At 39.6% G+C, this 25,841-nt stretch overlaps 1 protein-coding gene across 2 annotated transcripts in view; it reads left to right on the top strand.

The window, feature by feature from the left end:
* The first annotated feature begins 771 nt into the window (after window positions 1–771).
* The window catches only part of STK33 (serine/threonine kinase 33), a 167,485-nt gene continuing 142,415 nt past the window's right edge, over window positions 772–25,841 (top strand). The window contains exon 1 of one of the 2 annotated variants that reach the window (XM_082628205.1): window positions 772–931. Coding sequence is in view for 1 of the 2 variants with exons in the window: in XM_082628204.1 (XP_082484330.1) it covers window positions 5,515–5,520 (6 nt within the window). In the remaining variant the exon portion in view is untranslated. Of the gene's footprint in view, window positions 932–5,450; window positions 5,521–25,841 lie in introns of those variants that run through there. The other variant, XM_082628204.1, reaches the window with a different exon arrangement.

Genomic DNA, 25,841 nt, shown 5'->3' with positions numbered 1-25,841 from the left:
AATTTGCAAAACTGAAGTTACTGGTCGCTTACCACGGCCATTATTAGTTTTCAGATGAAGCTGACAGGAGGAACCCGTTGCCAAAGGTGGACTTCTACCTCTAAGCAATAAAATGAATCGACCTGCTGTATCAAGTTCTTGGCTATTAATCAAATAAATTTTAGAGGACATCTGCCTGAATAATTAGGCTAGTATCTGGAGAGTTGAGCCCACCCCTCGTCCCCTCAATCCCGCGGCAGCTGCTAGAGAGCAAGACCCGTGTCCACAGAAGCCATTCCTAAGTTCAGGTCAGAAATACATTAGCATACAGCTGGAGCCCGCATTTCTAGCCTCTATTGCAGGGGGGCACGCATTCAGATGGTTCCACAGAGCTTTGTGGCTAAAACATATTCCTGGTCATTGTCATTTGATCTCTCAAGAGCCTTCTCAGCGCCTCTGTGGGGACAAACACCCTCCACTCCGGCGGCCTTCCCCCCAGCACTGATACTCATTTCCCTGACTTTTAGGCCAGCTGGGAACCCACTGCAGTGCGAGGCTTACAGTCCCAGCTCCAACCAGCTGAACCACGAGGCCTCGAGCCCTGAGCGAGAATACTAGCCAGGACATCACCTCAGTACTGTGATATCACTGTTATAAAGTGTAACATGTCTGCTTCTCTGTCCCCGAGACAGACTTCTTAGGTCCATCGCTAAGAGGAGCTGCTCGCGGGAACGCCTCCGAACACACCTGGGAGCACCCTCCTCTTCAGCCCCGCCGCGGGGAGTAGGGCTTCGCGCCAAGCCGACGCGCTTTGTCCCGACGCGGCCGCCGTCCAGCTCCCTAAGGCTGCCCCGCCGGCCGAAAAGTTTCTCCAGGTGCGGAATTCCGGACTTGGCGACCACCAGCGCGGAGTGTGCGCGCCAGTTGGGAGCCAGCCCACCCGACGGCCTGGGTGAGTGGCCCCTGGCGTTGCGGCGCAGGGCGGACCCCGCGGAAGTGGGCGGGAGGCCCCGGGCTAAAGCCGACCTGGCCGTTGCTTTGGCAACGAGCTGGCAAACGGGCAGCTGGGCCTCCGCTGCCCAGTCGGCTGGTGGCCCCCGCCGTCCCTTCCTGGTGTTTCCCGGGGCCCAGACGTTGGGACCTCATTTCTCCCTGGGTCGTTGTTTGGGGTGGTCCCTGGCTGCCCGGTTCATCTCCATCTTCTCACCTCGACCCCACCTTGGGACGTGAACCTTTTTGAAATTTAAAGCGAATTTACTCTAGGGTAAGTGTAACACATCCTTAAAAGTTCTGAAGTTGCTTTTTTTTTTTAAAAAAAATTCTTCTCTCTCTCTCTCTTTTTTTTTTTTTTTTTGCGGTGCGCGGGCCTCTCACTGTTGTGGCCTCTCCCGTTGCGGAGCACAGGCTCCGGACGCGCAGGCCCAGCGGCCATGGCTCACGGGCCTAGCCGCTCCGCGGCATGTGGGATCCTCCCGGACCGGGGCACGAACCCCTGCATCGGCAGGCGGACTCTCAACCACTGCGCCACCAGGGAAGCCCCTCTCTCTCTTTTTAATCTCCTAGAGCCTGGCACCTAGTAGGACCTCATTATTTGGTAGTTCTTACAGCACTTAGTGTAGTTGCTTGCACACAGTGGATGGCACTTTTGAGGAGATAGTATGGCATAAGGGCAGCCTCTGTGTAGACAGGTAATTTAAGCGCTCTACCTCAGTTTCCTCATCCGTAAATGCAGACCACATTTTCTCACAAAGTGTTGTGGGCTCCAAGGAGCCTGTATGTGAGACTGCTTTGTGAACAGTAAATATCAAGCACTTGGGGTTTAGTTGTAACGGGTGTTTACATGCTGCACGTGGTTTGATTCCCCCTGTCCCATATCACTAGGCAAGGGGGACCTTCTCTTTTGTCTAACCACCAAACAGCTCCAGTATTCAACCAGAAAATGGGGTCATGCATCGGAAGAGGGCTCTGCCAATGGAAAGAAACATCAGTAAGTTTTGAACCTAAACTTTTCTTGTTTTAGACACTCTTACAGGCTCCCCCGCTTCAAATTACAGCTGCTATGCAGATGCCTCACATATTTAAATTTCTAGCTCATGTAAATCTCTAGTGAATCATAACACCATCCATTTAGTTTGCAAGCCAGAAGTCTTGGACTCTCTTTCCATGTGCAAATCATCATCAAGGTCTGTTTATTTTACGTTCAAACCAAACTCAATTCCACCCACTTCTTTCTGTCTCTACCACTGTCACCCTAGACCAAGCTGCCATTGTCTCTTGCCTGGTCTCCTGTTGTAGCCTCCAAACTGGTCTAAAGGTATTCACCCTATCCTTTCAGTATTCTTGTCTATTCTTTGCCCTGAAGCAAGACTAATCTTTTGAAAATTAAAATTTCATTACGATACCCTTCTTCTGCCCCCCTGCCACTTAAAATCCATCAGGATTTCTTATTGCTCTTAGGATAAAAGTACAGCTCTTTAATGTGGCCGATAAATTGGATGGCCATATATTTTATCATATAGACCAGGATACCTTTGAGAGTAAAAGAGAGTGCTATTATTTACATTGGGACTGTCCCTCAGGCAAATTGGGGCAAATGGTTACGCCACCTATAAGGTCCTGTAGCATCTACCTCCTCTCTAGCCTTATCTTACACTAGGCTCTCCTGGTTCTCTGTGTTCCAGTTACACTGACTCTGAGTCCTTTGTCTCTATTTTCCCTCCTACTACAGGGCCTTTGCATATGCTCTTCTCCTTCTAGGTATGCTCTTCCCTCTTCTCGTTAACTCTTGCTCATTCTTCACTTCTCAGATCAGATGGTTCCTCAGGAAAACTGCCACTGACCAGTCTGTCTAGGACAAGCCCCCTTACGGTATAGGCTCTTCTGACACCAGTTATCTGTCCTTAGTAGCATTGTCCCAATTTTAATTTTGTCTGTGTGTCTGACACATAGTATGTAGTTAATAAATACTTAAATATTTTAATTATAAGAATTTTCCCATGCCATTAAACAGGCTCTCAAAATAACCGTCATGGTTAAGAGCACAGACTCCAGAGCCAAGCAGATGCATAGATTTGAATTTCAGCTCTGCCACAATTCCTTATATGAAACTCACGGGGCTATCTGTGCTTTAAAATTCAGAATTTTTCAGATTATAGAAAGACAACATGGTATATAAACTGCATCCCTTCTAGTGGGGCCTGGGGCAGCACTCTGTAATCAAATGCATAACTTCACTCAAAGTGGGGTAAGTAAAGACTATACATACTTTTGCTTCAGTTCAGGTCAGGTTTTGCCAACAAATGAATTTGCCACAAATTTATGAGAACACGTGGTGTTCAGAGCTTTTTGGATTTTAGAATTTCAGAAAAGGGCATGTGAGTCTGTGCCAGTGTAACCTTGAACCAATTACATAACTTCTCTGTGCCTCCGATTTCTCAACTGTGAAATGGAGATGATACTAGCACCTACCTACCTCACAGTTTCCATTTATGTTGTTGGAGGAGTGAATGACTGAATACATGTTAACTGCTTAGGGCAGTTAGTGGTCCTTAATCAGTGCTATAGAATAGTCAGCTCTTACTATATCATTTTTATTGGCTCCATAATAATCCACACTGTGGACAAAGCATAATTTATTTGCAATTTACTTACTGTTGGATAGTTACATTTCACGTACAAAAATGTAGAGATGAATATCTTTATACTTAAATCTTTTGACTAGATTTTTGATTACTGAAGATCAATTCCTAAAAATGGCATTGCAGGGTCAAAGGGCAGATGAATGCTCTTCACACATGCTGCCACCTTTAGAAAGAGTATACCAGTTTACCATCCTACTATCAGTTTTATGACACCTGTGTTAGCATTATTATTTTTTTTAAAATCTTCACAAATTTCACAGATTAAAAATGGTACCTCATTTTAACTCACATCTTCCATTATTAATGTGTTAAAGCATTAAAAATCTTATTAGCTATTAGATTGCCTGCACAAGCTCTTTGACGGTTTTTATATTGGAGTCTCAGTTTTTTTCTTAATTGTTTAATTGTTTGATCTCTGCCTCCCCAGCCCAGGCAGGAGCCAGTATGTTGGACTTTGGCTGGAATTAGTTGGATAAGGTATCCCTGGAGCCTGGGGTGAGTTGTTACTTGCCTGCAGGTTACAGAGCAATGTAGAAAGCAGTGTTTCAGAGGCTGGATCTTGGGGAAAATCTGAAATCAAGATCAGGCTGTTTATCTGAATCTCCTGGCTAACAGGGCTGAGAAGAAAAAGGGCATCAGGGTAGGAAGCAAAGGACTAAGGCAGAAAAAAGGCACAGTGATCCTGAAAGCTGGGAGAAAGAAGCTGTAACCTCTTTTTTTTTGTAGGGACCTAGCAATTTCTTGTATGGATGAGGAGGGGAATGCAGGACGGGGTAGGGGGCACTTGTCTTGGCCAGACGCTGATTTGTGTGAACTTTTTATAGAGTAAGGATATTATCCCTTGCTTGTCATATTGGGGCATTTCTCCTACAGTTGCCTTTTCTTTTAATTTATGATGGCTTTTCATTTATAGAAATTAAAACAATTTTATGTTGTTTACTCGTTAACCTTTTCTTTTTTGATTAATTGCTTTTTATGCTTAGAAAGTCTTTTTCATGCAGAGACCAGTTAACAAACTACATTTTCTTTAAAAATGTTATTTTGTGACGTCAGCAAATCAAGGAAGAGTTAATGAAAGTGAAAGAGAATTGAGTAGTGTGATTTCCAATAAAAAACCTAAAAGATGATGATGTAAAGGGTGATACTCATGTCATCTTCATGTCTCCTTGAAGATAGAAGAAAAGAGCTTATACTGCTGTAAAAGAAACTGATGAAGACTTTTTCTGACAGTCTGTCATAGATCGTGAACTTGTAGAATGGTATCCTTAGAGACTTTTAGGAGTGTCCTGAAAGAGGAAAAGATGTGATCTCTGAAGAGATTTTGTACTTCTTTTATCCATCTGATGATTCTATATAGTATTTCAAGCACCCACAGTTGTTGGATTCTGAGAAATTATTTCCCTGTTTTTAAAAGAGGCTTAAAAAAGGGAAAATGTAATGTAGAATTAATTGCTGACCTTCTAGGCATTGGTAAGTTAGTGTGCTTTAATATGTGCTTCAGAAAGAATTTCCCTTCCTACTGAGCTCCAATAGGGATCAATGAGGTGAATTGTGTTTTGCTTGATCTGTCTTAGGGTTCCAGAATGTGAAGAGTAAACAACTTATTATTAAACTATATCAATATATCTTTTTCTTAGTTTATTAACTAAAATAAATCTTAGGGTGCATGAAAGACTAACCACCTCACAAATTCCTGCAGTTTTATTAACCCAAAGTTGTTTTATTTCAGGAAGGTTTGTAAGATGAGAGGCAGTAACTTTTAGAATTAATCAGAATATCCTTTCTACTTATGATAGACTAATTATTTCTTAATAACCATTGACTTTTCAGTTTGACTCTCAATAAGGGTGTAGTATAACATCAGGAATAAAGCAAGAAAAAAACAACTTTATTGATGAAGGTAAGTTGATTTAGAAATACTGCTACTGTTTGCCTTAGTATTTGATCTAAATTATGTAGTAGATATTATTAACTATATAAACGTTATTCAACAAGTATTTATTGGGTGCCTATGATGTTCCAGGCATAGTTCTAGAATATTGTCTTATGTTTTTACTTTTACATTGTATGTGTACAAAGTTTGCTTGTGATTCAATATTCTTGACATGAACTGTGTTCACCTGGAAAAACTGGTCATTTGGACTCACACATTCATTCAGAGAATCTGAGAAAAGCCTTATGGAAGATGTTCATCCAGTCTCTAAGGTTGAGATGCTGGTAATTGAAAGTTCTACTCTGTTACTTTGTCGTTATCATGGTGGAATGCTTGTCTGCAGTGACAGAGCTTGCTGGGAGAGAATCCATTTACCATTTACCAAAGGCAGCGTGTCTGAGGCTCAGTTTCTTATACTTGAATTCTTTCAAGTCTGTTTGCTGTCAGCAAATCTAACATAGAGGCTCTTATATCTGCTCCAGGGAGCTCAGCTTCCAACCAGCTGAGATATTGGGAAGAAAGCAAATATTTATCCTTGGAAGTTTTTCATGGAATCAAATTAATTTTTCCTCTTAATCTTCTTTATGTTCGTATGCAGTTTATGGCAATAAAATGCAGTACTTCTCATATTTGTTATTATTAAGTAAACACCAATGTGCAGCAGTGATTTTCAAGTTAACTTAATTGCTTTTCTGTTTTATCTCTTTGATGGTACACGTTATAATGTGTACACTTAGCTCATTTTTATACTTGCAGCTCACCTTTTTTTATTGAGATATAATTAACATACCATATAATTCATCCTTTTAAAGTATAAAATTAAGTTTTTAGTAGATCACAAGGTTTTGCAATCGTCACCACTATCTAATTCTAGAATGTTTCATCGCCCCAAAAAAGAAATCCCACATCCGTTAGCAGTCATTCTTCATTCTCCCCTCCCCCAGCCCCTGGCAAACACTAATCTACTTTCTTTCCCTATGGATTTGCCTATTATTATGGACATTTTATATAAATGGAATCATACAGTATGGGCCCTTTTGCATTTGGCTTCTTTCACTTAGCATGATGTTTTCAAGAATCATTTCTGTTGTAGTATGTATTAGTCCTTCATTCTTTTCTATAAACAAATAAAATTCTATCATATGGATATACCACATTGTTTTTATCCATTCCTCAGTAGATGGCAGTTTTGGTTGTTTCTTCTTTTACTTTTTTGCTGTTATGAATGATGCCGCTATGAATATTTGTGTGTAAGTTTTTGTGTGAACATATCTTTTCATTTCTCTTGAGTATATATCTAGGAGTAGAATTGCTGGTCATACAGTAACTCTATGTGTGACTTTTTGAAGACTGCCAAACTGTTCTCCAAAGTGGTTGCACCATTCCCATCTGTAATGTATGAGGAGTCTTTCCATACCATCCCCAACCCTTTGTTATTGTCTATCATTTTGATTATAGCCATCTGAGTAGGTGTGAAGTGGTATCTCATTATACTTTTGATTTGCATTTTCCTGATGACTAATGATGTTGAACATCTTTGGCCATTTGTATATCTTCTTTGGAGAAGTATCTATTTAACTCCTTTATTTTTTAAATTTGGATTCTCTTTTTATTCTTGAGTTGGAAGAGTTCTTTATATATTCTGGATATTAGACCCTTATCAGACATATGATTTGCAGACATTTCCTCCCATTCTGTAGGTTGTCTTTTTGCTTGCTTGGTAGGGTCTTTTTTTTTTTTTTTTGGCCTCCTTGCCCTGTGGCATGTGGGATCTTAGTTTCCTGACCAGGGATTGAACCCATGCTCCTTGTAATGGAAGCATGGAGTCTTAACCACTAGACTGCTAGGGAAGTCCCTGGTAGTGTCCTTTGAGGAACAAAAGTTTTAATTTTATGAAGTTCAATATATCTGTTTTTACTTTGGTCATTTGGCTTTAGATGACATATCTAAAAAACTATTGCCTAATTCAAGGTCAGATTTACTCGTATGTTTTTTTCCTAAGAGTTTTGTGGTTTTAGCTCTAGTATTTAGGCCTTGATCCATTTTGAGTTAATTTTTGTATATGTGAGATGTAGGTGTCCAAATTAATTCTTTTGCTTGAGGATAACCAGTTGTCCCAGGGCCATTTGTTGTACACCTCATGTTATTTGTTTAAGTCAACTTGTGAGTCATGTTTTGGGGAAACAAAATTTGGCTGATTCCTTGTCACCTCAATTAGATGCCACCATCCTACACAGAAGACATTCTAGGCAAAGAAATATCTGTATTGCTAGTTAGGACTTTGGTTACCATTTGTATGTAGACTTATAACTTGGTGAATAGGCTTGCAGGGGATGTGTAAGCTTCAGGGATGCTTCCCCTCTAATCTAAGGCCTCTCAAGTAGACCCACATAACTCTCTCCTTGCCATCATTCCTCTGAATTATAACTTGATTGCCACTTGACCTGTTGGGGAATGGGAAGAGTAAAAGAGGCGTTGGAGAGGCCCTTTATAAGCTGGAGAGGTCCTACAATTTTCCTTCCAGACTCATGGGAGGAACATGGGAAGAGTAGTGAACTTTTCGACAAGGAAAAGAGGGGTATTCTCAAGGGAAGGTAGAGCTTTTTCACCTCTTCATACTTCCCACTGAAAGCTCTACCCTCTGGAATCATGACCTGATTGAGCCTTGGCTTGTTTCAGAACTCCTTTTCCTTGGAATGGAGTGATAGGGAAGGGAGAATTGTGTTTCTCCCAGGGATTCATGTGTGCAGTGTGGGAAAAGATTAGGATTGGGGTCAGGCTCACCTGAGTTCAAATTTTGTCTCTGCATCTCTATCTTTGGTTTCTTTATCTGTAAAATGGGGATTATAATCCCAATTTCCCAGGATTATTATGAAAAACAAATCAAATATCATATATAAAGTACCTAACAAATTTGTAGCTCCTCAATAAATGCTAGTTTCCCTTTCTCTTTTCCAAATCTTCTGGGAAATTCGTATAAGTACAGTTTTTTAAAACTCCATAGAATCTTAGCACTGGAAGGGTCCTTCATACTCATGACTATATCACTTTGCTGAATCTGTCAAAGCTCTTTTCATGTTTATTCACTTGATTTATTCAGTCAGTTTTTATTGATCACTTAGTGTGTTTCAGGCACTGTTCTCTGTATGTCTGTCATTAGTCAGTAGAGAAGAGATAAAAGACATACATGAGACAAAGCTTGGCACATGATTGTCACCTTACTTATCCTACTTCCCTCATTTGATTCATTCACTTACTAAATTAAGAGCCAGACTATGCTAGATTCTTGGAACATGAAGATACAGTCTTTGAGAGCTTACAGTCTGTTTTGGAGGGAAGCAAACCAAGAAATGATCATATCCCATGGGAGGTGCTGGAAGAGACACATGGATTGGTGCTGTCAGAGCTGGAGGAGAGTACTCCCTAGTCTGCTTGGGGCAGTCAAGGGAGGATGAGCAGAAGGGGAAAGGAATCTGAGGCAGGATGAACAGCAGGCCCAAAAGCCTGGAGGTCGGGAAGAGTGTAGGTCTTTAAGGAAGCTGATATCCAGGGGAATAGTAGAAGACAATGACTGACAGGCCAGCAGTGCCCAGCTTTACAAAGAGCCTGTTATGCTGGGCTGAGATTTGAGGTCAGTTTGGATGGAGAAGACAGAAGCATAATCTGTAGTTAAGAATTAACAACTGTCTTGGTTTTATTCTTCTTATTTTAAGCCTAGCTTAAAAAAATCCTTTTCTTTGTCTTTTGTCTTTAGCATTTTCCCCAAGCATCTAATATTTTGGGCTTTTGCCAGCCTGCTTCTCTTGTTATAGCATCCTGCCACTTTAATATCATCCTAGGTTACTTGCCTGTCTACTTTAGGATTATGACCTTATCCTCATGGAGAACTCCCTCTGTGGCTATATACTCTCTGGAGGAGTCTCTGTCCTGTTTGCCCCAGGGCTTAGTCAGAAACAGGAAAGACCCATTAGGTTGGCTGAGACCTAGTGGAGAGAGTGCTATTGGAGAAAGGCCAGGTATAGGGGAAGGCCCCTGAACTGGAGGTGCTGTCCCCTGGTGTTTCTGATGTTGGCATAGTCATAGCCTCTCTTCTCATCTTCTTCCATAGTCACTTACTGATTGGCTCTGCTCCAGGGCTGTGTCTCTCAGGTCCCTCTTGTTTGCCTTATGCAGAGTAACCGAGGGGTTGAAGAGTGAGGCTCAAGAGGCTTCATCTTGTTGGGGGCAGCCTCCTCCCGATAGCCACTCATTTATCCCCTGAAGACACAGTCTAAGCTGGCCCGTCAGACATGAAAGAACATGTCTGAATTACCAGAGGTCACTTATATAGGACTTTGTTCTGAGATCCTCCCTATATTATAAGTCATTGAAGGAACTGGCCTTGGAAAGAAGATTGGTTAGGGCGGGAAGGGAGGGTATGACAGCTGCTTTCAAGTATTTGAAGGGTTGTTCAAGTATAGAAGACAAGGTACCAGATTTTGGTCTTTAATTTTGGTCCTCCTTACTAGCATTTTTTTTTTCATCTAAATTCCTTTCAGCCTAAAATAATTCTGTGATTCAGTAAATGAAGCAGGCAGTGACTATACTGATTAAATCAATAGATTCTGGAGGCAGATTGAGTGGCAGTGTTTTAGCTTTCTGAGCTCAGCCACTAGTGAATTAAAATGGTAATAGCTGTGTTTATTATACTCAGAATTGAATGAGTAATTAATAAGCCATTCCTTAGCCCCATATTATCTCTGTTTTACAGACTAATTTTTTTCAATAGGATTTTCTTAATTGTATCAAATGTTTCATTCCTAGAATGCTTAACATGTCTGATCCGTATAATCTCCAGGGAAACTAAACAGTCTTAATTACATCCAGTATTTTGATTTCATTTGATTCTTTAGATGAGATTAAAAGTAATTTATTTTAAAGGCTATGACTATATATAACCGTGCTTATTGCAAATTTAGAAAGTTTTGGTCATATTACTTTAGCATTACCAGTTCTCAGGTAATTTAGGTTGTGGACTAGCACATAGTGTGGTTTAATTTCTTTCAGAATGAATAGCTTGATGACACTGTATTTTAAACTCCCCCCCCCCATTTTTCTCATCACTGTCTTTGGATAGCATTGATTTATATTTTCTGTTGATCTAGCCATTTCCATTGTATATGTTAAGACTTGCTCCCTAGGAAGCAGAGGGTTCTTTGGTTTGACTCCTTCCCAAATATCTATTTCCTAGTGAATAAATGTTGGTAATAATTTGTGGAGTATGATTTTTAGTTCTAGATGCCATTTTTTAATAGAGATACTGGCAAATTGAATTTCACCAAGAGGAGACTGAAGTGTCTGGGGTGGTTAAGGGTCTTTAAATGATATGAAGGACAGCTTAGGGTGTTGGGGATGTAGAAAAGATGCCTAGCCTCTAGGAAATATGACCAGGGGGAACATGTTCATTTCCTTCATATCTAGAGCACAGAGACCTGTTAAAGATGGACTAGGAATATCTGTAAGAACAGACTAGGTACTACCTGACAGGAGGATTTATAGGGAGATAATTTTGGCTTGATATGAGGAGAAACATCCTGTCACTGGAGTCTGATGAAATGAGCTTCCTGGGGAAAGTAAAGAACGGGCTCCCTGTCGTTTGAAAACTTATAACAATGTCCATGTCCGCATCCATTAGATCTATGAAAGAAATTCCATGCTGTATCAGATGTCCTTTGATGTTCTTTCCAATTCCAGGAGTCTGTGATTGCCTGATACTATGACATGCCTACTTCTCCAATCTAGGTTTTGCTTTAGTGATTTATATGCTTGATTTTATATTCATGATCATACCATAGCCAAGAAGACGTGGTGGATAAAAGCTGCCTGACATTAAATTGTTTTTGTAGATAATTCACAAAGTGGATATATATCCCATGCACATGTATACTTATACACATATACATACATCTGTTTTGTATAATTGAGTGTTACTATACTTTAATAGTTTTGTCCTCTGTTCCTACTGTTATAAAGCATATCAAGTTATATGCTGTAGAGACTTCTGAGTCTCATAAGAACATTTTGTTTTTTGAACATTTATTTATCAAACTGATTTAAAAAATACAGTTGTTAAGCCTTCAACATAAAGCCAAAAAAAAGAGCTTTTGTGGAAGTGGGAATTAAAAACTGGTGATTTTATTGTGAGAGTATTTGAGAAAGATCTATAAATAAAATAGTATGGACATTCAATTAGTGTCTTAGATATTTAAGAATAGGAAGTAGGAGCACTATAGTCATTTTGGAAAATTGTGTTTTCAGACTCCCTTACTGGTTGGATTTTTGAGTGCAGTATTAGTGGTTTCAAATGGAATCACAATTCATTGCAATTCTGACCTGTGGTAATAGATATGGAGGTAAAATGAAATCCATCTTCCTGAAGAAATACTGGTTTTAGGAAATGATTAAACTGATTTTAAAATAAAGCATTAAGTGCAAACCACTAAGAGTTCAAAAAATACTTACAGGCCCCGTGAAAGAAGATTTAGTGCATTTAGCTTTCAAACAGTTTGCTCATTGTGGATGAAATGCCTTTAAATTGATGTGAGTTATCATGCCAATAAATTAATAAAAAAGGGGAAGTTACATATCTTCTCTTTGGAATGAGCTCAGCCTTCAGGGACAGATGGTTCTCTTTCGGAATAGACCTTCTTCTGAAGTGATAAGGCTCCATCTAAGTGTTGGGTTTCTTTTCCAAAGTCTTTAGAGAAGTCTGTTTTCTGGGCTGAACCTAAGTACAACGTGGATGCTATTAAAGCTTTGATTTGGTATTATGAAAAAGAAAGTCACTGTGCTGGGAGAATTTTCCAGGTGGGAAAGATACAAGTTTTATAGGGCTTTTAGAATTCTTTTATACTTTTCATTGCATATGTGATGATAGCAGATTACACCTCTCTTCCATGAACTCTTACACAGCCCGTGCTATTGGTATTAGAGTATATGGGGAATGTCTTTAAGTTTATTGGGGAGCGAGGTAAATTCTTGGCATCTTGGGGAATGAACAGATTGTCTGACTCTGTTAAAAGCAAATCTTCCACATGATAGTCTTTTCTTCTAACTCCAGCCTGGATACTGTGTAATGTAAATAGTGATATTTAATGTTGAAATAATGATTTTTCAAATATTTGAGTATCTGTTACAAACACTGAACAAATGAATTTTTCACTTCATGTTTGAACATTTTAGAGGCATGTTGCTAAGTGAAAATATGACAATGAATTTCTGTTGAGAATATCCAACATTTTTCCCTCCCCTAATAGTAAAATATCCTCATGCATCTTTCTCAAAATATTAATAATATTGGCCATGGACAACCATTTTTGAAGTGTTTGAATCACTTTGACTTCTTAGACACCGAGTGGGGCATGGAACAATTTTTTTATTTTTCTCTTCCCATTTCTGCTCTTCCCCCCTCCTCTTCCTCCTTTTTTTTGGGGGGGGGGCTCTGTGCTTCTGCATAGGCTACATAAAGAAGTCTACATGGAGCTCCTTACTCTGTAAGCTTTCTTGTAGACTGCCATTGGGTGAGAATGAGTAGTCCTTATTTCTGTTATTAATTAATATTAAAGTTCACTGAATTATCTGCATGTTAACTTTTAGAAATTTAACTTCTTTCCGGCTTCTTTTCCTTACATCTGTGGGAGTTCTCTACCACTTCAACTACTACCTTTTGACATACTTGTATAAATAGATTGCTCTTTCTCTCCCTTTCTCTTCCTTCCTTTTTCTCCTTTCCACAAACACCAAAAACCTACTATGTGCAGTGATAGCCTTAAAGATACAATGATGAATTAATGACACCACCTCTGTCTTCCTGAGAGTCTGGTGGTGGAGAGGTACTTAAGTAATACGATAGAGTGTGATAAAAGTAATACCAGAGCTGTGTATAAATCGCTACCAGGTACAGAGGATGGAGAAGCTTACTTTGTGTATGGAGGTGGGAAAAATAAGAGAATTGAAAATTGACTGTTAAGGTAGAGGTGAGATTGAATATTTCTTAATTTTTTACTTGTCAGTGTGTTTAATCTGCATGGATTTTAGGTGTTGATTTTTCAGTTCAGTGTGGTAGAACTTACAGTTGGCCAGGAGATTGAAGCATGTATTTTATATTTTTAAAAGATTTCCTATAATAGATTTTTTTTTTTTTTTTTTTTTTTTTTGGTTTCCAGAGGCTTAGCAGGAGATCTATTGTTGCTCATGATTTCTTGCCTCTGTATTACTGGAAACTATTTCTACCTATATTCTTCAGAGAGGCCTCTTTTGCTGTTTCCCAAAGATTCTGACCTGGTCACTGGACAGTCATAATGATTAGATTCTATGTCATATTGAGTGTCTCTGTAAGACTTTCAACTTCTGTATTTATTAGTATTTTATTTACTTGATTTACTTTAGTTTAAAAAAATCCTTCCACTTAATGTTGCTTGCAAAATATTCATGAACCTGCTGGAGCCCCATTTGTGATATTAATTTATTCAACAGACATTTAATGAAGCACCTGCCACGTGGCAGGCATTGTGGTGAGCATTGGGATAAAAGAAAGATGTGGTCTCTACCTTTGTACAGCTTATAGTTTGATGGGGGAATATAGATAAGCAAATAGGCAGTTGAGAAAAATGCTCTGATAGGGGAAGTATATGGTACTGCTTGAATCATAGGAAGGGCACCTAATCCAGATTTGGGGGCCAGGAGATGTGTTTTTTGGGTGAAGTGGCATCTAAATTAAGACTGAAGGGTAGGTGGCAATTATCCATGTAAGAGGTAGAGTGATGGGGCATGGTGTTTCAAGCAGAGGACATAATATATCTAAAATCCTGGACCTGAGAGGTGTGGGACCTGAAAGAATTTTAGGAATGGAAAGAGTGATGACAGGAGCCTAGATGGCGGGGTGGGAAGGTAGATAAGAATGAAGCTTGAGACCATATCACACATATCACAATGGGCTCTTTAAGCCATGTTAAAAAAAATCTAGACTTTAATTCAAAGTAATAGGGAGTGATTGAAGGGCTTTAAGTAGGAGAACAGCATATGTAGATACACATTTTAGAAAAATCATTTTGGCTGCAGTTTGGAAAATATATTGGAGAGAGCTAGAGATAAAGAGATCAATTAATTGGAGGCTGGTATAGTAATCTAGGTAAGAGGTATTGCAGTTGTACAGTAGGGAAATAGCCGTAGGCACAACGTGACTAAAACTTTAAGTGGGATGGAGACTCAGATTGATTGGACATTGGACTATGTTTTGATTTTCTGTCTTGATGAAAAACTTTTGGATTTTACACCACTGTGGAACAAATATCTTATGACATTAAAAAAAAAAACATACTTCTGTTGGAAATAGTAGTGTATACTATAAAGTGTACCAGACATTATTCTAAGCACTTTATATTAATTCTTTTGCACTTTATAATAATCCTATGAGATAGCTACTAGTATTTTCTCAACTGGACAGATGAGAAAAATGAGACATAAGTTCAGTAACACGCCCAAGGTCAGAGAGCTGGTAAGTGCCTAAGCTGGGATTTGAACCATGCTATTTTGGTGCCTGGATCAGACCTCTCAGTCACTGCTCTCCAATCCTGGAAGTCTGGGGGACTAGGCATGGGCCCTCTTCTCCAGTTCTCTCTCTTCTCCCACTCTACATCCATTCTGAAGAGAAGTGGACTCATTCTATAGATAGTTAGAGGTAGAAGCAGGATTGGTGGATTTAGGGAGAGGGAGGAGAGTAACATCACTCTTAGATGTATGGTTTCCCATGTGGGTGACGGTGGGACAATTCACTGAAGTAGGGGCCCCAGGAGGTGGAGGTGGAAGAGCAAGTCCAGGCAAGGGTTGAGGGTGGAGGAACAAGGCAAGGTGAGTATGTTACTGCTGTGAACATGTTGAATTTGAGGTGCTTGTAGGTCATCCTTGTAGATGTAATCAGTGTGGGCCTAAGTTGTTTGTTATGGCAGTAGATAGAATTCAGAGACCTGGGACTACCAGATCCAGGGAAGCTTCTGTGAACAGAGTCTTGGTTGGCATAGGTAAGAGCCTTCTAGGTAAGGGAAGAACAGTATGCTTGATGATGTCCTGGTAAGAGAGACACTTCCTGTCAAGACTGTAGGTGAAATGAGTGCTGAAATGAGAAGATCTGAAATCTAGGCTTTTTTTTTCTTCTTGTAAAGCATGTGGCCTTTGGCATGTCACTCCTCTTCTTTGGCTTTCATTTAATTTATTATTATTATTATTATTATTATTTTTTTTTTTTTTTTTTTTGCGGTACGCGGGCCTCTCACCATTGTGGCCTCTCCCGTTGCGGAGAACAGGCTCCGGACGCACAGGCTCAGTAGCCATGGCTCACGGGCCCGCAGGCTCAGTGGCCATGGCTCATGGGCCCAGCCGCTCTGTGGTATGTGGGATCTTCCCAGACAGGGGCACAAACCCGTGTCCCCTGCATCGGCAGGCAGACTCTCAACCACTGCGCCACCAGGGAAGCCCTAATTTATTATTTAAAAATCATTTAAATTCATATTTAATAGGTTACTCTTCAACTAAAAATGTTTATCTACAAAAGAGGAACAAAAATGCCTGCTCTGCTAGTTTCATAGTTGTTGAAAAATTAGAATGTCCTTTAATGGACCTTCTGTTTCCAAGATGCAATTCCAGGAATTGAGCTAAAATGTTTGAAAATACTTTATAAACAGTAAAGTGGGAATACAGATATAAATTGATGGCATTTGGTATTTAGTAGAGTAGAGATTATATAGATATGTCTGTATATAGTGGCAAATGTGCAGGGGCTTCTAACTGACTTTCTTATGAAATTCAAAGTCTTTAGCTAATACTTCAGGGTCTGGGCCAATCTCTAGTGGTTATACAATGGACATAAATGGTTGGATGCTGTATCTTTTTGAAAGAGGAACTAACAAAATTTGCTCACTGAGAATAAGAGAAAAAATGATTGATGATGACTGTAACTTTGTGACTTTCAAGTCTACAGTACCATTTAAATAGAACATTGAATAATAATAGTTTCCAGGAACTGTGCTAAGTGATTTATATACTTGATTTGCTCTGATTCTCACAGTAACTATCATTACCCCCATTTTACAGATGAGGAAACTGGGGCTTGGAGAACTTGCCTAAGGTCACACACTAGTAAATGGTAGAGCTGGGACTTAAACTCAGGTCTTTTTATCTACAGAGCTTCTGCGTGTAACTATCACACTATATATTCTTTTAAAGTTTAATTATTTTTTGAATAGATAATAATTGTGTTTGGTACATAATTTAAAAATAGAAGGGTATATAGTGAAAGAGTCTTCCTTTTGCCCCTGTCCTCTTGACACTTATTTCCCTACAATGACTGTCCTTTCAGAGATGTATGAGTCTGTATAAATTAAATATATAAAATATACACACATAATAACATTTAGTATATTATATATAAATATATTTAGTGTATAACATTTAGTATATTATATATAAATATAATTTCACCCCTCTTTTATACCTTGATTTTTTTTGCCTGACAATATCTAGGAGATTGTTCCAGTTAAAAAAAAGTCTTTTCATTTTTCAATTGTTGCATAGTATTCCACTTTACGGATGTACCACTAGTGCTTTATCAAAGGGCATTTGAATGTTTCCAATATTTTGCTAGCGATGCTATAATAAATAACTTTGAATTTAGGTTATTTTGTACCTGTGTGAGCCCACTGTGTCTGATAAACAAGAGCCAAAGGGATTGCTCTGAATATGGTGAAATTCACTATAGGAAGAGCTCTATTTATTACTAATATGGACGTTTTTAAGATTCCAAGTACAGGTGTATGATAAATCAACAAATATGTGAGTGCTTTTCCATCAGCAGGGCTCTGCATCAAGCACTGCAATCATATATATGTAAAAGCTTGCAGATTTCGAAAAAAAATGAGAAAAGAGAAGGTTATGGCATAGTTGACTGACTCAGAGTGAGAAACGTCTGCATGTGAGCAGTCATTTACTCAACAGAGTGAAACTTTGATTCCTAAAGAAAAGTGGCTCATTACTGCATTGAAAGACTTCCCTGGAGAAGCACTGATGCATTTGACCTTTATGATTATGGTAGGATTATGGTATGATTCTTGTTCAAGAAATTTGCCATATAAAAATGGCTGTAATGGGTCTGTTGCCATTGAGTATATCCAGAAAATGGGCAAAAGGGAATTTTAAAGATCCGTATGTGAAATGAAGAGAACTAAAGTAAGCTTGTGTGGAAAGACCTGCAGAGCTGTCAGATGGAGAGGCGTGTGAGTGGAATACATACTCACATCTTCATAGTTTCTGCACTGGTAGAATAGAAAGTGACTAGGGGACTTCGCTGGTGGTGCAGTGGTTAAGAATCCGCCTGCCAATGCAGGGGACACTGGTTCAAGCCCTGGTCCGGGAAGATCCCACATGCTGTGGAGCAACTAAGCCAGTGCACTACAACTACTGAGCCTGTACTCTAGAGCCTGCAAGCCACAACTACAGAGCCCGAGTGCCACAACAACTGAAGCCTGTGCACCTAGAGCCCATGCTCTGCAACAAGAGCAGATGAGGAGCTCGCGAACTGCAACAAAGAGTTGTGCACTGCAACTGCAATGAGAAGCTCACGCACCGCAACAAAGAGTAGCCCCCGCTCGCCGCAACTAGAGAAAGCCCGCGCCCAGCAACAAAGACCCAAAGCAGCCAAAAAAAAAAAAAGTGACTATGAAGATAAACAATAATATTACAGAGTACTTTTATTTTTCTGTTACTAAGTAGGCAATTACTATTTTTCAGAAGTGGTACTAGATATTTTAAAATAATCATGAAGAGTATAGAAATATATTTATATGCCCAGATAAACAAGCTTAAGGAGGGTGACGTGGTAGAATCAGGAAACATATATAAGATTATTCTGCTTGTAGTGCATGATAAATAGTAAATAATAAATGAAGTTTGTGAAAAGTCATATAGGCTTTTGAAATTAGAGGCAAGACTGAGTTTGATTTGCTCTGTAATATTCTAATTTATTAATTATGCATTGGAATATCTTTGTTGATTTTTCTTTCTGGCTATTTTCTGTTTCTTAGCTATTAGCTCTAGAATCTATAGTTAATGAACTTTAGAATGCAGACTAAAGTCACTTTAATTGTTGAAAAAATTAAAATCTCTTATCTAGAAATATAACTTAGTTTATTTGTATTGTGTTTCATAGATAATTATTGCATGTAACAGAGTGATGCTATCATATTTTTGTAGTTGTATCATATAAGCTATTATAGTACTCTCTGTTAACTCTGTACTAGATTTTTTGGGCTCCTGTCCTCCTGCATTTTCTAAATGAATCTTCCTGTCTCACAGCCTCTGTTCTGACACATCTGAGTTCTTGGCATAGCCAACTGTCCTCCCTGAAAGTGTGATTTGACCAGAGATGGCTAATTGATTTGATACTTAGGTTTTCCAGCAGTGTATGACCTGTGTTCCTTGGTATGTAAAGGTGAAATGATCAGATATTCTCATTTTTATAACACTTGACTGTCAATATCTAAGGACTTCTCTTATTTCCCACACTTTTTCAAAGTCTATCAATATTGGCTCTGAGGTTACACCTGCAGCTTTTCTTTAGCGTATAGTTCAGGGGGGCCTAGAGTGGCTATACCCTTTTTTTATCTGTCTGCATCCTCACCTCTCACTTTGTATGTTCTGTACATTCTCTTTGCTAGAGAAGGAAGAAACAAAATAGGAATTAACAAATTTTATGATGTGATACGATATATCTTGTTACTATTTCATTCTTTTATGGGTTGTGACACTTCTGTGGAATGCTTATATTTATATTTAGTCTGATATAACAAATGAACTTTATAAAATAACCATTAAATCAGCTATTGTTACAAAGTTACTATGTCTCTGAGTCAGGCATTGGCTTTTAAATGTTCTAGTGATAATATTCAACTTTTCATGATGTTCATCCACGTATTTGGAGATAAAATGGAAAGCAATAAGAGTTTGGGGTTCACTTTGGCACTTTTGGAAGTTTTGCTTGAGCAAGAACTGCTGGAATCTATTGGGTTGTGGTAGCTTAGATGCAGCATCTTACATTAAGCTTCAGCATCCCTGTTTATGAATTGGCAGCTATCATGATTCTCATTTTACAGCTCAGAAGATTGAGGTGCAGAGGTTAAATAGCTTGCTTAAGAATACTGAATGTTCAATAGCACAGTAGGAGTTGGATCTGAGTATTATTCCACCAATGGGATCATACTTCTCTGAGTCTCTCTGATTAAGTAGTTTCAGGTGTTGCTACAGCAGTCTGTTCTTTTGTTCTTGGTCATTTATTGTTAATCAAGGAGTGGTAATGGATGATAGTGATTTGTATTATATAAAAATAGTTGATTAGTTATTTAAAGTTATCCTGCATGGTACATTCTGCCTTGATTGTTTCTCATAAGTTTGCCAAAATGGTGTGGTAGGATTCTTTTTTTGTTTTTTTAAGGAGATTCTAGGCTTATTTAATTTCTGTTTTTTTCCCAATAATTTTTTTGTGTGTGTGTGTGGTACGGAGGCCTCTCACTGTTGTGGCCTCTCCCATTGTGGAGCACAGGCTCCGGACGCGCAGGCTCAGTGGCCATGGCTCATGGGCCCAGCCGCTCTGCGGCATGTGGGATCTTCCCGGACCGGGGCACAAACCCATGTCCCCTGCATCAGCAGGCGGACTCTCAACCACTGCGCCACCAGGGAAGCCCCCCAATAATTTTTTAAAAGGCGGAATTCCTGTCTTCTCACAACTAGGGCACCTACCAGGCACCAGTGGGGGACCACAGACACCTAAGGGGACGGGAGGAACCCCCAGTGACCAGGTAGGACATGGGGTGTGGGGGGAGTGAAGGGGGAGAAGTGGAGGCGGACGGGACTGGTGCCCCTGAGGGGAGGCTGGGGGAGGGGAAGGGCTCCCATGCCCAAAGAGGGAAATTAGGAACCCTTGGGAGGGCAGAGGATCAAAAGGGAGCATGGCCAGGTTTCCCCTGCACACTTGGACCCCCAGGAACCTGTTGAGATCCCAGGCCTGTTCCTCTGCCCACCTAGGCCCCCTCTAGCCAGGCGGGTCCTGAGGGAGTCAGAGGGAGGGAAAGAGAAGCAAAAGTAAAGTCCAGACCTCTGGGACGGCACCCCTGAGGGGCGGCCAGGGGAAGGGAGGAGTTCCTACACCCAGTGGGACCCACCCATGGTTAGGGGTCCAGCAGCAACGGGTGAGACCCTGGGGGAGATGGGGGGGCAGGGGCATGAAGGAATGGAAGGGAACGGACCAGTGCTTTCCCTGTCCACTTAGGCACCAGGGAGCCTCTTGGGCTCCCAGGCCTAATCCTCTGCCCTCGGAGCCTCCCTCCTGCCGTGCAGAGCCTAAGCCCCACCCCCACCCCCACACCCAGGGCCCTACCTCCAAACTCCGGAACAAGTACTACCTCTCCCCTTCTGGGCAGGTTGTAAGCAGAGGTCCTGTCCCACTCTTGAATGTCGCCCTGGCTAGGCCCCACCCCACCCTTAAACGTCAGCCCCCACCTGCCTAGGCCCCACCCCACCCTAAAGGCCCCACCTTGGGCCCCTGCCTAGGTTCCACCCCTGCCTAAACTCCGCCCCCATAGCCAAGGCTTTATTTTTCTTTTTTCCTCTTTTAGATTGGGGTTCTGTTTTACCTTATTGATTCATTGTTGTTGATCCTTTTATATTTTTATTTTTCCTAATAAGTCTTTTATTTTTCTAATTTTATTTTATTTTATTTTTTTAACATCTTTATTGGAGTATAATTGCTTTACAATGGTGTGTTAGTTTCTGCTTTATAACAAAGTGAATCAGCTATACATATACATATATCCCCATATCTCCTCCCTCTTGTGTCTCCCTCCCACCCTCCCTATCCCACCCCTCTAGGTGGTCACAAAGCACCGATCTAATTTTATTTTATTCTTTATACTTTGTTAGTGATCTCTCCTTTTGGCTTGTTGCCCCTCCCCCCCTTTTTTCTTTTTTCTGCTGTGGTTTTATTTTACCTTGTTGCAGTTGTTTCAATTATAGTTTTATTTTTCCTAATATATTTTTTATCTTTCTAATTTTATTTTGTTTTTTATTCTTTAATATTGTACTGCTCCTTTTTTCTTTCTTTCTTTCTTTTTTTTTTTTTTTTTACCACTCCACAAAGAATGTAAGATCGTGGTTCCCATGCCAGAGGTTGGGCCTGAGCTCCTGTGGTGGGAGCTCCGAGTCCAAACCGCTGGACTAACAAAGAACCTCAGACCCTGGGGAATATCAGTTGGAGTGAGCCTCATCTCAGCACCAAGACCCAGCTCTATCCAACTGCCTGCAAACTCCAGGGCTGGACGTCTCAGGCCAAACAACCAGTAAGACAGGAATACAACACCATCCATAAAAAAAAAAAAAAAAAAGAAACGACAAAAAAATATGTTACAGTTGAAGGAGCAAGGTAAAAACCTACAAGACCAAATAAATGAAGATGAAATAGGCAACCTACCTGAAAAAGAATTCAGAGTAATAATAGTAAAGATGATCCAAAATCTTGGAAACAGAACAGAGAAAATACAAGAAACATTTAACAAGGAGCTAGAAGAATCAAAGAGCAAACAAACAGTGATGAACAACACAATTACTGAAATTAAAAATACTCTAGAAGGAATCAATAACAGAATAACTGAGGCAGAAGAATGGATAAGTGAGCTGGAAGATAAAATGGTGGAAATAACTGCCAGGGAGCAGAATAAAGAAAAAAGAATGAAAAGAATTGAGGACAGTCTCAGAGACCTCTGGGACAACATTAAACACACCAACATTCGAACTATAGGGGTCCCAGAAGAAGAATACAAAAAGAAAGTTTCTGAGAAAATATTTGAAGAGATTATAGTTGAAAACTTCCCTAACATGGGAAAGGAAAGAGTCAATCAAGTCCAGGAAGCACAGAGAGTACCATAAAGGATAAACCCAAAGAGAAACATGCTGAGACACATATTAATCAAACTATCAAAAATTAAATACAAAGAAAAAATATTAAAAGCAGCAAGGGAAAAGCAACAAATAACATACAAGGGAATCCCAATAAGGTTAACAGCTGATTTTTCAGCAGAAACTCTGCAAGCCAGAAGGGAGTGGCAGGACATATTTAAAGTGATGAAAGGGAAAAACCTACAACCAAGATTACTCTACCCAGCAAGGATCTCATTCAGGTTCGATGGAGAAATTAAAACCTTTACAGACAAGCAAAAGTTAAGAGAATTCGGCACCACCAAACCAGCTTTACAACAAATGCTAAAGGAACTTCTCTAGGAAGGAAACACAAGAGAAGAAAAAGACCTACAAAAACAAACCCAAAACAATTCAGAAAACGGTAATAGGAATATACATATTGGTAATTACCTTAAATGTAAATGGATTAAATGCTCCAACCAAAAGACACAGACTGGCTGAATGGATGCAGAAACAAGACCCATATATATGCTGTCTACAAGAGACCCATTTCAGACCTAGGGACACATACAGACTGAAAGTGAGGAGATGGAAAAACATATTCCATGCAAATGGAAATCAAAAGAAAGTGGGAGTAGCAATTCTCATATCATATAAAATAGACTTTAAAATAAAGAGTATTACAAGAGACAAAGAAGGACACTACCTAATGATCAAGGGGTCAATCCAAGAAGAAGATGTAACAATTGTAAATATTTATGCACCCAACATAGGAGCACCTCAATACATAAGGCAAATGCTAACAGCCATAAACGGGGAAGTTGACAGTAACACAATAGTAGTAGGGGACTTTAACACCCCCTTTCACCAATGGACAGATAATCCAAAATGAAAATAAAGAAGGAAGCACAAGCTTTAAATGACACATAAAACAAGATGGACTTAATTGATATTTATAGGACATTCCATCCAAAAACAACAGAATACACTTTCTTCTCAAGTGCTCATGGAACATTCTCCAGGATAGATCATATCTTGGGTCACAAATCAAGCCTTGGCAAATTTAAGAAAATTGAAATCGTATCAAGTATCTTTTCCGACCACAACACTATGAGACTAGATATCAATTACAGGAAAAAATCTGTAAAACAAACACATGGAGGCTAAACAATACACTACTAAATAAACAAGAGATCACTGAAGAGATCAAAGAGGAAATCAAAAAATACCTAGAAACAAATGACAATGAAAACACGACGACCCAAAACCTGTGGGATGCAGCAAAAGCCGTTCTAAGAGGGAAGTTTATAGCAAAACAATCATACCTCAAGAAACAAGAAAAATCTCAAATAAACAACCCAACTTTACACCTAAAGCAATTAGAGAAAGTAGAACAAAAAATCCCCAAAGTTAGCAGAAGGAAAGAAATCATAAAGATCAGATCAGAAATAAATGAAAAAGAAATGAAGGAAACAATAGCAAGGATCAATAAAACTAAAAGCTGGTTCTTTGAGAAGATAAACAAAATTGATAAACCATTAGCCAGACTCACCAAGAAAAAAAGAGAGAAGAATCAAATCAACAGAATTAGAAATGAAAAAGGGGAAGTAACAACTGACACTGCAGAAATACAAAGGATCATGAGAGATTACTACAAGCAACTATATGCCAATAAAATGGACAACTTGGAAGAGATGGACAAATTCTTAGAAAAGCACAACCTTCCAAAACTGAACCAGGAAGAAACAGAAAATATAAACAGACTAATCACAAGCACTGAAAATGAAACTGTGATTAAAAATCTTCCAACAGGGCTTCCCTGGTGGCGCAGTGGTTGAGAGTCTGCCTGCCGATGCAGGGGACACGGGTTCGTGACCTGGTCCATGAGGATCCCACATGCTGCGGAGCAGCTGGGCCCATGAGCCATGGCCACTGAGCCTGCATGTCCGGAGCCTGTGCTCCACAATGGGAGAGGCCACAGCAGTGAGAGGCCCGCGTACCGCAAAAAAAAAAAAAAATCTTCCAACAAACAAAAGCCCAGGACCAGATGGCTTCACAGGAGAATTGTATCAAATATTTAGAGAAAGGCAAGCACCTATCTTTCTCAAACTCTTCCAAAATGTAGCAGAGGGAGGAATATTCCCCATCTCATTCTACAAGGCCACCATCACCCTGATACCAAAACCAGACAAAGATGTCACAAAATTGAAAACTATAGGCCAATATCTCTGATGAACATAGATGCGAAAATCCTCAACAAAATACTAGCAAACAGAATCCAACAGCACATTGAAAGGATTGTACAGCATGATCAAGTGGGGTTTATCCCAGGGATGCAAGGATTCTTCAATATACGCAAATCAATCAATGTGATATACAGTATTAACAAATTGAAGGATAAAAACCATATGATCATCCCATTAGATGCAGAAAAAGCTTTTGACAAAATTCAACACGCATTTATGATAAAAACTCTCCAGAAAGTAGGCATAGAGGGGACCTACCTCAACATAATAAAGGCCATATATGACAAACCCACAGCAAACATCATTCTCAATGGTGAAGAACTGAAACCATTTCCTCTAAGATCAGGAGTAAGACAAGGTTCCCCACTCTCACCACTATTACTCAACATAGTTTTGGAAGTTTTAGCCACAGCAATCAGAGAAGAAAAAGAAAGAAAAGGAATCCAAATCAGAAAAAAAGAAGTAAAACTGTCACTGTTTGCAGATGACATGATACTATATGTAGCAAATCCTAAATATGCTACCAGAAAACTACTAGAGCTAATCAATGAATTTGGTAGAGTAGCAGGATACAAAATAAATGCACAGAAATCTCTTGCATTCCTATGCACTAATGATGAAAAATCTGAAAGGGAAATTAAGGAAACATTCCCATTTACCATTGCAATGAAAAGAATAAAATACCTAGGAATAAACCTACCTAAGGAGACAAAAGACCTGTATGCAGAAAACTATAAGACACTGATGAAAGAAATTAAAGATGATAAAACAGATGGAGAGATATACTCTGATCTTGGATTGGAAGAGTCAACATTGTGAAAATGACTAAACTACCCAAAGCAATCTACAGATTCAGTGCAATCCCTATCAAACTACCAATGACATTTTTCACAGAAGTAGAACAAAAAATTGCACAATTTGTATGGAAACACAAAAGACCCTGAATAGCCGAAACAATCTTGGGAAGGAAAAATGGAGCTGGAGGAATCAGGCTCCTGGACTTCAGGCTATACTACAAAGCTACAGTAATCAAGACAGTATGGTACT

Source organism: Mesoplodon mirus (genome assembly GCF_964341445.2).
Source record: "Mesoplodon mirus genome assembly, chromosome: 7".
In the NCBI taxonomy this organism is placed as follows: domain Eukaryota; kingdom Metazoa; phylum Chordata; class Mammalia; order Artiodactyla; family Ziphiidae; genus Mesoplodon; species Mesoplodon mirus.
The sequence above is the reverse complement of the archived record's forward strand: the minus strand, read 5'-3'. Positions and strand labels throughout refer to the sequence as shown.